Raw genomic sequence first — 13177 nt, forward strand, 5'->3', positions numbered from 1 at the left:
ATAGTTGATCTTACATCTCTTGTCACAAGAACAAAACCTTTTTAGAGAAGAAGGTGATTTTGTCTACTTTTTTCCCTCCCTCATAGTTCAGTTCAGCTCAGCTCAGTTGTGTCCGACTCTTTGCGACCCCATGGACTGCAGCACACCAGGCTTCCCTGTCCATCACCAACTCCCGGAGCTTGTCCAGACTCATGTCCATCAAGTCAGTGATGCCATCCAACCATCTCATCCTCTGCCGTCCACTTCTCCTCCTGCCTTTAGTCTTTCCCAGCATCAGGGTCTTTTCAAATGAGTCACTTCTTCAAATCAGGTGGCCAAAGTATTGGAGTTTCAGCATCAATCCTTCCAGTGACTATTCAGGACTGATTTCCTTTAGGAGTGACTGGTTTGATCTCCTTGCAGTCCAAGAGACTCTCAAGAGTCTTTTCCAACACCACAGTTCAAAAGCATAACCAACACACAGTTGTCTTTTGGAAGTAGTGCTTATATTATTTGACAGTAGCATTGCTGGCTCGTAAAGTGTATGTAGTCATCAATCCAGAAGTTTCTTCTTTTTCCTTTTTTCCCCTGAATATGATTTCTTTAATAAAGATTAGTCCATCTTATTTGGCCTGAGTTTGAACAACTTTAGCTCTCTACACAAAATTGCAAGTAAACTTTGCACAGAGCTTTCTTGACTGAGTGACTTCACTTTCACTTTTCACTTTTATGCGTTGGAGAAGGAAGTGGCAACCCACTCCAGTGTTCTTGTCTGGAGAATCCCAGGGATGGGGTTGCACAGTCTTGGACACGACTGAAGTGACTTAGCACCTCACCGTAAGGTGAGGACTGCTGTGTGACACAGACAGCTGATCAACCTCTGACTCTGCTCTTCTATTTGGCATGCTTGGCCCCACCATGAAGCTGCTCCCCTTGAAGTATTTTTTTTTTTTTCCCTTGAAGTATTTTTGTAAAGGACTTGGCTGATGGTCTTTTGACTTTTTCAGTTACAAAATTACTAACTTGTTACAAACAAAATGGGTTAGAGTAAAAATTACTTTATTGCTATTTTTAAAATGTCTTAAATCTTTAAAAGTCATTCAGGGACCTCCCTGGTGGTTCAGTAGTTAAGATTGCACCTTCCAACCAGGGGATGTGGGTTTAATCCCTGGTCGAGGAACTAAGATCCCATATGCTGTGGGGTTGCTAAACCTGCTCACCGAAGTGAAGACCCAGAGCAGACAAAATTTTTTAAAAGTCTTTGAAGAAGGGAAATCTTTCTTCAAAATCAAAAATAATTGGAATTTTTTAGGCACCCTATTTTAGATGTTTAGATTATGGGCCATGTAAGACCAAAAGGAATTTATTTCCTGTCTTGTCATGTCTGAACCTCAGAAATTTTCTTTCCTTTCTCATTTCAGACCCATCCAAATGTGGATAAAAAACTTTTCACTGCAGAATCTCTAATTGGTTTGAAGAATCCAGAGAAGTCATTTCCAGTCAACAGTGATGTAGGGGTGCTAAAGTGGAGACTACAGACCACAGAAGAATCTTTTATTCCACTGACAAGTAAGTGCCTCTGGCCAGTCCTACTAAGCTAGCTTGCATTGAGAATTAGAAATAGCCCTGACTTGGGCACTCTTACCCTTATTGCCATAATTCTTTTTGACAAAATGACCTTTTAAAATGGACTGTATTTTAATGATTAGATTTAATTTTTAATATCTTTAATTTTGAAACCATTGTTTTTAATAGTTTACATTAGAAAGTTTTAAGGCTGGTATCAGTTTTGATTTGCTGTCTTAACTTTGCTTCATTCTTTTCCTAATGTTCTAGTATACTTGCTTTGCTTTTGTCTTCAGTTAATTGCTGGCCCTCAGAAAGTGGAAATGGTTGTGATGTCAACATAGAATATGAGCTACAAGAAGATAATTTAGAACTGAATGATGTGGTGATCACCATTCCACTCCCGTAAGTTCCCCACATAATTGCTTTTTCTATAGTGAGCTTATAAAACTAGTCTTTTAGAACTCAATTTTGGAGGCAACACTTAGCTGACTATCCCTGCTAAGATATATAAGATACAAAGGCCAGTTGTGAAAGAAACCTGGTAGAAAAGACTGCATACTTACTGTGTGATTCCATGTATAAGACATTCTGAAAAGGTAATACTCTTGAGACAGAGATCAGGCGCTTGATTGCAGAGGAGCACAAGGAAACTTTGGAGATGATGGAAATGTTCTGTGACTTGATTGTAATGTGCTTACAAGATAGATTTGTCAAGATGCATCCAGCTGTGCACTTTTGAAGGAGTGCATATTACTGACTTTAAAGCCAAACATACAAAGCTGGTTGTAGTTCTCAAGATGTTTTCAGATGTTGGTCTTCAGTTTGTTCCTGTAGTAATGAAGGTTTCCAGAAGGAGGAGCCAGTTCTCTGTTTTGTTTTGCAGCTCTTAAATAAGAAATTGAGTCTGTCAGACAGAATTCTTCTTTTTTCACCTTCTTTGCTAAGTTACCAGCTAAAGATGAGAGTATGATTTCAGGGTACTATTCTTGGTGAAATAAGGTATTTGCATTAGTTTCAGGAAATTTTCTAACAACTTCATTGAGGTATGGTTGACATGCAATAAACTACATATGTTTAAATTGTACAGTCGGTTAAGTATTGACCTATATGCACCTGTGAAACCATGATCACAATTAAAATAACAAAAATCCATCACCCCCAGAAGTTTAGTTCCAGTAAGCTTTTGATGTGTGTTTAAATGGCATACTTTCTAGGATCACCTAGAAATACTCTACTTTATCTCCTCACTAGCATTTCCAGTTACTGAACTATTATTATTTCACCATTGAATCCCTGCTCCTCTCCTCTGCCTCTCAGCATCCCCATGATTAAGTATAGGGCTTAATAATGAATACCTAGTAAGTATATTCCTAGTGTGTTTTTACTATTAAGTTGCTCCGTTATTATTACAGAGAAGATGGTTCTAATTTAATATGCAGTTTTGGTCAAATTAATTTGAATTAAAATTAAATTGTAGTTTGATTCAGGTTTTAACATGGCCAGGTCTGGTTTTAGTCATTCTTATTTCCATTTTTTAAAACATGATTTATTACCAGTGTCCCCTTTAATGGGCTAATCATCTTAATTCTTCACAGCTTGGTTGTTATTTCAGAACAATAGATGTCTGCCTTGAACCATCCTGAGACTTGGGCGTTGGTGACAGGTGTGGGTTTTATTTTGTCAAGATTTATTTTGCTAGGCTATTTTTAGGATGCCACAAGTTTTAGGCCTCTCCATCTACCCTATAATTGTGGTTATCGTGGTTTCCTGTGTCTTAGTTCAATTTTGCAACAGTCTCCAGAAGAGACCCTTGGACAGCACTTTACCCTTTTGTCTAGAACTGATCAAATCAGAGCTCAGAACCAGAATGGGAACAAGGGCAAAGGGAAGAAACATACATACAACTGGGAGCATAAAAGAGTTAATGCTGTTATCTCACCCTTATCAAAAGTTTTTTTGGTCTCCCTTATTTACCGAACCCCTAATGCAAACATTGGATGTCACTGGTGAATTAAAAGGTGGTAAATTTAGAATGTGTAGGAGTAGGTGACACTGCCTGTCAGCCGTGTGTGGGGGTGTGAAATACATCCTAACTAGCCCTGGTTCTCCTGCAGATTTAGGACAACTCTATATCTCTCTTTCCCATCATGCTCACGTTTTGCCCAGGGGCAATTGTTCTTTCACTTACCGAATAAAAGTTCACTTCCTGGATTGTAAATCAAATAAACCCGCTGGCATCAACTACAGTAAGTTTTGAAACATTCTGAAATCTTTTGAAAATATTCTCTCAGAGGTCCAAATTCATTTCCATTCTAAATAACCATAGGCATTTTAAGTTCTCCTCCACTGTTATTATCAACCTGTTTTCCCCCTCATTGGCATCTGTAAAGAGAACAACACTATTAAAATTCTTTCTTGACAATGCAGCAAACCATTAGTGCAGGATTTTTTGAAATATATCCCACTTCACACATTTGTCAGTCTCAGTTCCCTGCCAGTTCCAGATCTAGTCCATAAGTTGAAACGGCTCATGACTGTGTGCCAATTACTTACGGTTATATATATCTGTACCTACAAGAAGAGATGAGTGAAACCCTTAGCCAATGTAAGGGTCCTTGAGGTTATTAAGGAGTCTAATTTTTTCTAGGACTGTATAAAAGCAGGCAGAATTTGAGAAGCATAATCAAATTTGGGGCTAGTTTTCCTTGGCAGAGTTTTTCTAACTCTGGACAGCTAACTTGACATGGGTGTTTCTTGTGGCAGATCTGGTGTTGGTGCTCCAGTGATCGGTGAGATTGATGGCGAGTATCGACATGACAGTCGACGAAATACCTTGGAGTGGTGCCTGCCAGTGATTGATGCCAAAAATAAGAGTGGCAGCCTTGAGTTCAGCATTGCTGGGCAGCCCAATGACTTCTTCCCTGTTCAAGTTTCCTTCATCTCCAAAAAAAATTACTGTAACATACAGGTATTCCCTTTTAATGGAGATCTTACACGGGGAAGGTGGTAGAACAGATGACTTCAGAGACAGAGCAGAAAAATCAGAAAAAACTATGTCCCCCATGGATTCCATTGCTGTCTCATTTTATTGCATGCATGCTCAGTTGCTTCAGTCATGTCCAACTCTTTGCAGCCCTTTGGACTATAGCCTACCAGGCTCTTCTGTCCATGGGATTCTCCAGGCAAGAATACTGGAGTGGGTTGCTGTGCCCTCCTTCATGAGATCTTCCCGACCCAGGGATCAAACACAAGTCTCCTGCATTGCAGGCAGATTCTTTAATGCTGAGCCACAGTCTTGGTCAAATTCTTCACCTGCTTTATTTCAGTTTTTTTCTCTAGATCAGATAAAGAAATTGAATGTGACTATGTATAAAAGTATTATGGGTGTGCAGGAGTCATATCTCTTAGTTGCCTGTTTTTTCAGTAATCCCATGTTATCTTAGAATCCATTTACCAAAGCATTCAGCACATGACTTAGTAATGCCTTTTGTAGTATTGTCACTTGATTTGAACCCAAAGACAGCTTCCCATCATTAATATGGATCATTATAAGCCATTTCTGCTGTAAACTTTGTCCTTTAGGTAGACAAAACGGTGGAACTTTGTGAACTGTTCCTTATTTATTTGTTTAGGCTGCACCACATGGCTTGCAGGATCTTAGTTTCTCAACCAGGGATTGAACCCAGGCCCGTGGCAGTGAAAGTGCCGAATCCTAACCACAGGACTGCCAGGGAATTCCCTTTAAACTGTTTAGGTCATTATTTTAACTCTTAGGTCATTATTTTTAACTCCTTGTTTTTCTAGGTTTTGAAATTGCATTACAAGCACTGAGTTTATATTGTCATCTTCACCTCTTACTTGTTGATTTGCACTCTTACCTTTCCAGATGGTCTCTGTCTCGCCTCTAAGTGCTTGGGAAGTTATAATTTCCTCTGTCAGATGTTTTTCTTTGTCAGTTTTCTCTCTCCCCTGCCCCCACTCAGTTATTGGCTCAACCCCATCAGTATTGGAGCACATTGTTGAACCTGAGACATTTTCCTCTTAGGGACCGTTTGAAGAACAGGACAGTATAAATTGCTCTATCAGAACTTCATTAGAAAATGTGAGTCAGTGGTTCAAGTTTTGTGTTGGTGCCATTACAGGCACCATTGTTACAGGTAATTCATTAAATTGGATGTTTATTATTAATAAAAAGAAATCTCATTAGAACCACCCAGCCATATCTGGAAAATAAGTATGATAGAGTAGCTTAGTGAGACTTTGAGAGCACTTTTAACAAGTAATGTTGAGTTGTTAAAATATTGCCTTTTGGGTCAAAATGTTAATTGATCATCCTTATAGAATTTCTGTGACCTAATGGGTTTTATAGGGCAGGGCCTGGGCAGTGGTGGCTTACTCTGGACCTTTTACTTAATACCATTCTACATGTCATCCCAAGAGTTGTGTTTTCTGTCAAAGAACAGATTAATCATGTTGATGGGGAGGAGTGATGGTGTGAGCTGCAGTTGTGAATTGAACTTTTTAGTATTTCTGAGTTAAACTTTTAATATTGCTTTGTGAATTTGATCTGTTCTGTACTGAGAATTTAGCCAGCACCTTGAAGACCCGCTGTTCTTCTGCTTTACCTTACTCTTTCTTTGTTTTCCTAGGTTACCAAAGTGACCCAGGTAGATGGAAACAGCCCTGTAAGGTTTTCCACAGAGACCACTTTCCTAGTGGATAAGTATGAAATTCTGTAATACCAAGAAGGAACCGAAAAGGAAAATTTTCAAATGAAGAAGCCAGCAGTGGCTGAAGAGTTTTTTCCAAACCCACAAGCCATTGGAGACCCTTTTTTTTCCAAATACAGTGCACGATTCTCTGAGCGCAAGGACCCTCAGCTCCCCCTCAGTGTTTCAGTGTCACAGAGACATTCTTTGGCAAAGCAGTGGCACACCATACAGGGAAAGGCTGCTGATTTCTTTGGCAGATTTCCTGGCCAGCAGGAAAGCAAGCTCTCCAGAGAATGCCCCCAGTTAATCGTTCTTTCCCTTTGCCTAAGTTGTTCTTTTATTTGAATCCTTAAATATATTATATTTCATACTTTGTTTTTAAAAAGTATTCTCTGCGGAAGATTTTAATCTTTCACACTTCTTTACCTTCAGTTTTTTTCTTTTGTATATCCAGTCAAGCCCTGGGGTCATCTGCATATAGGCATTGTATCTGGCACTCCCGTAACAGGTTGATCTAATCCAGTCTTGATTTTTGGACTATACAAGTGAACTGCTTGAGGGGTATGAGGTCTGCACATTAAAAGATGAGGTTGTCTTATATCCTCTTCCTATATCTAGTCATCCCTCCATTCCTTTGCCAAGCCATTTTCCTTTCAGGTTTGTCGCTCTGCTTTAGAACACTACTGTGAATCCTATTGTGTCAATAATAAAGACAGCTGAGAAGCAGCTTTCAGATGGCATAGCCCCCCACTTCAAAGTGTCCTGGAGGAGAACGGTCATGTCCAGTTAGGGATTTCACACCCGCAGGTAATCATGTCTGCTGCTGGTGCTACCCAGCCTTCCGTTCTCCACATTTTGGGTACTTCAGCTAATACATGATAGCTCATGGTCTTTGTAATCCATTCACATTCCTGAGATTCACCACCTCCCTCTTCCTGAATGTTCTCTATATGTCATCAGTTTTTTCCTTTCCATCTGAAATAAGGTTATGATTTTGGAGGCTGAACCCTCAGTGAGTCTTTTTGCCAGTGCCGTTGGCCCTAAACTGGAGTCAAGAAGACTCCAGTTTCACCATCAGATTTTTAGCCTTTGAAGATGCAGCTGATTATATTGCTGTATAGGAATTGTTGATAATACTCCTTTCTAGCCTCCTCAACATTTTTTTCAGCAGCCTATCCTTCCCATCTCTGAAATCCTTCCTTTTTCTCCCCTAAGCCTTTTCTGTTGAGTGTCATCATGTAGCGGTGGTTTCTCAGCCCCCCATCCATTATTTCTTCAGTGGAGAAGACTGCATCAGCCAGCCTTGCGTTGTCTTTTAATCTAGTATTGCACTGGGGATCAGTAGAGTTGTTGCCAGGCTGCAGCCACGGGCGGGGGTGGGTGGGTGGGAGAGATGGATGACAGTAGACGCCCTCCTGCACTCTCAGCTGGTTGGAGAGTACCACTCCACTCTGAACATTTGGCCTTCCCTGCAAAGAGTGTACTGTACTTGAAGAAAGCAGTCACACACAAATGGCCATGGATGGAATTGTTTGCCAAAGAAATTTCTGGCCTTTCCCTTCCCCTTAATCGCATCAGGGAAGAATCCTTATTTCTAGCTTGGTTTCCACATAAGGTTTTTTGAGGAAGGGGACTGGGACAAGAAATCTGTCGTGTAGTTACGTAGACAAGGAATCTTATTAATTCAGTTTTGTTTGAGAGTTGCTTGTCCATATGATTTTTTAAAAGTGAGATTTAGTTTCACAAAAACTTTTTTTTCTGAAATTACTTTTGGGGTAATATTTAAAATGAGAGACATTTTGTAACCCTGTAAAATACATAGGGAATATAACATTCCAGTGTACACACAGAAGACAGATTCTTTAATCAAATAAAGAGTATTATAAAATGAATGTTTTTAGACTGTTGACCCTCTCATCCTTTGGTGTCGTCTTGGTGATTCAGAATGATGTAATGGGATCTAAGATTAAAAATTAATGATATGTTTCTTTTAAGAGGAAATAATCTCTAAGAGTATTCATTGCCTTCTCTCCCTATAACAAGTATTGTACCTCCTTGTATATTTTTCTGCATTTGAGAACAGACACGTACACATGTACTCCTCACAGTGTAGCTTTTGAATTTGATGACACTGTGGGCTTTTGATCCTGATTTTGTCAGGGGCAGTTGTAGAATCAGAAAAATGAAGCTTCATCTTGAAGGAGTAACCATAGGTGGTGATACCTTGGTGCATTCTCTTCCCCATTAGACAAACAGTGGTAAGAAGTAAGTGATGCAGGCATGAGTGATGAATGCCTTGGATAATGCCTCCGAAAAGGCTGCTTCCTTACCCTCTATTTAAGTTTAAAACTATAGAATGTCACCAAATTGGAAGGCAAATCTCTGATGAATAATAAGTTTCTGGGATGAATAAGTTTTTATTTTAATGGTGAGAGGTAAGATTTTGAATTTTTTTTTAACTTAGAACTAGCAAGTATCTTGTCTAATGTTTCTAAAGTGTAGCTTGGCTCCCTGAGGCTGTAACGTTAATCCAGTGAAATGAAGCACACCAAACCCACACCACACCCTCTGGCAGCTGATACCTCCATGGTGTCAGGTGGACTTTTTGTTGGCTTCTTATGAGGGAGACTAACAAAATAATTACATCTGACTGAGCATTCTGTTTGATGTAGGAGGTTTGTGGTTCCTGCTCTGGGTTCATTAATTCCACATAGAGGAGATAGGGAGGGAGGTGAGTTCCTTTTGAGAAAAGGTCTGTCATTCATCTACTCAGTATCAAACCCCAAATTAATCAGCCCATGCATCGCTGCAGGAAACATTGCCCTCAGTTGAAATCGTACACACTAGGTAGCCTCAGATTTCCAGAGTCGATACAGAATAGCTTTTTAAAAAGTTAGGTGGAAAAAAAAAAAAAAAAAAACCAAAAAAAAAAAAAAAAAGTTATGTGGGACTTTTTTGGCAGTCCGGTGGTTAAGACTCTGCCCTTCCACTGCAGGGGCTGCGGGTTCGATCCCTGGTTGGTGAGCTAAGATCCAAAAAAAAAGGAAAAAGTTTATATCTGCAGGGCTCATGGGAGGAAGAGAGGAAAACAGAAAGTGCCCATCCTCAAGAAGGTTGAACTGGAAGCAACAGCTGTACCTCCTTAAAACTGTAGCTTTCTTACTAAAGCAGACACATCAACTGCAACTAGGGATTCTCAGTGTGGGTCTCTAAGGGTGAGGGCTTTGGTCTGGCAGGTTTTAAAGGAAAAATTAAGCAAAAATGCAGAATTGACTCCCCTGGACTACACACAACTATCATTGCAACCGTCCTTTCTCTGCATTCCCTCTTTTTGCCCCCTTTGGTAAATATACCTGCAGCTGTAGAGCTTCTCTGAAACTCCTAGAAGATCCACAAGTAGGTTGGCTGCTGTGTCCTGCTCCTAACCCAAGAGCAGACAACATCTCTACAAGAGTCAGTTTCACCTCTCACCCTAGGGAGTTAGTGATTGATGAGGAGACAAGCCTTTAGGAAGTTTAGACTACTTTTCCAAACTGAGCTGTCCCCTCTCAACACAAGAGGTCAAGCAACCAGGCAGTTTTTAGAAGCTTAGGCCACTCCCCTATCCCCTACTCCCACTGGCCAGAAAGGAAAGTTTTTTTGCCTTGCTGTTCATAGGGCAGGGGTTATGGGAAGTTCCCATAGGTGTAACTCTGAGATCAGGTTGATGTGCTATTTGGGAAAGAAGTGTTACAAATTCAAAGCCCGGAGAGAAATGGAAATAGGTCTTGTTTCCCATTTTTTGCCTGAATGAATCCTTGTTCATTTCTGCTCATAGGAGGGTCCAGAGCCATGGAAGGTAGATAAGTCCAGTCTTCCATCCTACACAAAATTTCCACTCAGCTTGGAAGTATCTTAGCTGTGAATAGAAGTGTGGATTGCATAATTTCAAAAACAGGCTGAGAAGAGAGTTTCTGCTCTTTTCAGCTACTGAAGAAAGGTTTGAACTTTCTCCCCAAATTGGATGCAGTGAGGAGTTAGTTACTTGGCATCATCGGTGCCACCACACCTACACTAATGATGCCTGAGTTCAGGATCCAAAGATGCCAGAAGGGATGGCTTCCTGGGGTGGGGTGTGTATCTACAGGGATTGCTTGCTGTAATGAGCAATAATAACCTCTTTCTGAGGCTGGAGGGAGTACAATTTGAGAGGAGGGACAGCTGGGAAATGTGCTGTGGCTAGGACAGGGTGGGTGTGGAAATCGACTCCTGACATTCATAACCAAGTGCAGAGGGCCTTCAAAAATCCACTCTTCCACACCCAGCCTTTGCCCTCTCCCCCTGCTTCCACCTCGGAAAGTCTGAAGCATGCTTGGAAAGCTGCTTTCTGCTTTCTTCTCTCTTCCTCCCCCTTTCTGAGCTCCCAGCTGCTCGACCTCTTGCGTAACTGTGTGAGAGGACTGAGTCTTTGATGGGCTCCAGATGTGGAGCGGGGTGGGGGTGGAGGGTGGGGATGGTAGGTCTGAAGTCCCCTGAGCACTCCAACTGTGGGAACACAGGGCCCGGACACAGCGGGAGCAAGGACACTGCACAGAGCCTTTGTCCTGGGCTCAGCGGACTGCTGGGCTGGGAGGACAGCAGTTGGGTGATGTTTCAACCCCCTGCTTTAGCATCAGCTGCCTCTGGCAGGCTTGATTATTCCCCCAAATTCCTCCTGACCCAGACAGTAAGGAAGAGTTGAATTTCTGAAGCACAGTTAAGTGAAAAGTCTGTGAGGCACCCCAATCTGAGCCTCTTCCCTCAAATCCTGGGTCTTGGCACATAAGATACAAGTTTGGGGTTTGTTTCCTTTTCTTTTTATTTAACAGAATAGCCTGAAAATTACTGTTGTGATCTGCTTCATGAAAGGTGGTTAGAGTTAAAATACTTTTATGATCCGCAAAAGGTATGAAGAAAGAATAAGAGGCTTCCACTCTCAACACTGCTCCCCCACCCCTGGACAGATCCTGGGGTTTCCTGATACCCATGGCACATGCTGAATGAAGCCTGATAGATTGACCTCTGTTAGCTACAGCAGGTAGCTGCAAAGAGCCATCCACCCCTCCTGCTTGCAGTCCCGTTGGTTCCAGCCTTCAGCTGGGGGTGGGGAGGGTCCCCCTGCTAGTGCTGGCCCTGTCAATGAGTGACCAAAGGTTCCTGCAGTTCAGCTTCCTGCTGTTCCTGGGTTAAACAGGGAGGGTGCACAGTAAAAGCACTGAATCAGAACAAGATTTGTCCACCACAAATTATTTTCTGCTGTCCTCTGTTCACTGGAATGTCACAGCCTTGGGGGCTTTCTGCTTCCTGTCCTTCAGGGAGGAAGAGTCTCAGGGGTCCATCCAGTGCAGGTTTAAAAGACCCAGTCTAGTTGAGTTCAGATCCCTAGGTCCTCCCCCATCAGTCTCCTGGGGCAAGAGCTGGCTTTACAAGGTAAGGATCGGCTGTCAGCTTGGATTTCGGGTGGTAGTTGAAAAGGAGAATGACCTTCTCCCAGGCTGTTTCCAGGCTTCTCTAAGGTTCTCAGGTCCTCCCCACCCACTTCTTCCTTAATAAACCCTTACTCCTACAGAGACCCAAACTGCTACAGGATGCTATGCTCAAACCACTTTGAGCACCAGTTTGCCTCCCAACTGTAATCCCGCAGGTTGTGGTGGGGGTGGAGTGACGGGGGCAAGATGATAATTCCATTCGGTTTTCCTGTGCTTTCCAGTTTGCGCGGCATTTTACCATGCCTTCTTATACCTACCTTTAGAAATATCTGTGACACCCTATCTGGACGGTTATTAACCCCATTTACAGTTCGTCCTGGCGGAGGGGCTTGGAGTAGGATGAGAAGGGGCGACAGAGGGTAGATAGACCTGGATACCTTCAGGAGATATTCGGAGATGTTAGGAACAGGCACGGCTGCGACCATGAAGTTCACTGGGATCTGATGGAGGTTTCAGGCATCTAAACTGAAAAAAAGGGTAGGGGGCGGACTAGAGAGAAACGGGAAAACACCCTCAGAAGAGCCTTAAGGCCTAGGGGTGGAGGGTGGTCCAGGAGAGTCCGAAGGGGAGGGCGAGTGGGGACAGGGTGTGCACGCGGTGGTGGTGGTGGTGGAGAGCCCAGCTGCGGAGATGAACAAAGCGCGCGCTGTGCGGGCGTGGGGGGAGGTGCCGCTCTGGGAAAGGCTGGGTGGGGGGACCTTGGGCTCCAGTCCTAAAAGGGCGTCTCCTCTGGCTGGCCAGGCGGACGGGACGGGGGGACGGGGCGGGGACTAGCGGGGTGGTGGGGGGGGGGGGGGTAGGAAGGCGGGACCCACTTGCTCTCCTCCTACTCAGCGGGCTTCCAGGGAAAAGCAAGAGTGTCCTTCGGAGCCTGGGGCCGCGGCTGCCGAGCTGGGCGAAAGACCCGGTGTGCCCCTTTCCCCTCGAGGTGAGGGCGCTCCCTCCCGCGACGCCTGCGGGTCCCGCTCGCTGCGCGGCTGGGACGGGATAAGAGGAAGTCCCGGGGACCTGGCGAGAGCCCTCAGACCGGCCCTGGGCTGGAAGATCCCGGAAGAAGCCGGTAGGGGAAGAGGGGCGCCGCAGGTGAGTGCGTGGGGACGCGGGGGGCTTTGTGCCGAGCGGGCTCCGCTGCTCTCCCGGGAGCGGCTTGCTCCTGCCCTCCCGAGCCGCTGCCGGCGCCGCCGCCAGAGGGGGCCCTTGCGCTCCGCCCCACCGCGGCCGCCCGCCGCCTGCCGTCCCGGGGGGAACGCGGATCCTTGTCCCAGGACTTTCCTGCGGGCGACTGGGCGACACTCGCGGGGTCTCGTCCGCCTGCTCCTCTCACCTCCCCTCTCCCGCCGACAGAAGGACTGAGAGCCCTGCGCCAGGACAGCGGGGTCCCCTGGGGGCATCTCAGCTGCCGTCCCGGGC

At 44.0% G+C, this 13177-nt stretch overlaps 2 protein-coding genes across 7 annotated transcripts in view; both read left to right on the forward strand.

The window, feature by feature from the left end:
- ARCN1 (archain 1) overlaps positions 1 to 8264 on the forward strand; it is a 30106-nt gene extending 21842 nt beyond the window's left edge. For all 4 annotated transcript variants that reach the window (XM_061145459.1, XM_061145440.1, XM_061145468.1 and 1 more), the window contains 4 exons: positions 1401 to 1548; positions 1842 to 1950; positions 4312 to 4516; positions 6198 to 8264. In XM_061145459.1, coding sequence (XP_061001442.1) covers positions 1401 to 1548; positions 1842 to 1950; positions 4312 to 4516; positions 6198 to 6287 — 552 coding nt within the window. In that variant the 3' untranslated portion in view covers positions 6288 to 8264. The remainder of the gene's footprint in view (positions 1 to 1400; positions 1549 to 1841; positions 1951 to 4311; positions 4517 to 6197) is intronic.
- A 4342-nt stretch (positions 8265 to 12606) lies between these two features.
- The window catches only part of PHLDB1 (pleckstrin homology like domain family B member 1), a 47918-nt gene continuing 47347 nt past the window's right edge, over positions 12607 to 13177 (forward strand). For all 3 annotated transcript variants that reach the window (XM_061145483.1, XM_061145492.1, XM_061145503.1), the window contains exon 1: positions 12607 to 12850. The gene's annotated coding sequence lies outside the window, so the exon portion shown is untranslated. The remainder of the gene's footprint in view (positions 12851 to 13177) is intronic.

The sequence above is a fragment of the Dama dama genome, chromosome 1, assembly GCF_033118175.1.
Source record: "Dama dama isolate Ldn47 chromosome 1, ASM3311817v1, whole genome shotgun sequence".
In the NCBI taxonomy this organism is placed as follows: Eukaryota; Metazoa; Chordata; class Mammalia; order Artiodactyla; family Cervidae; genus Dama; species Dama dama.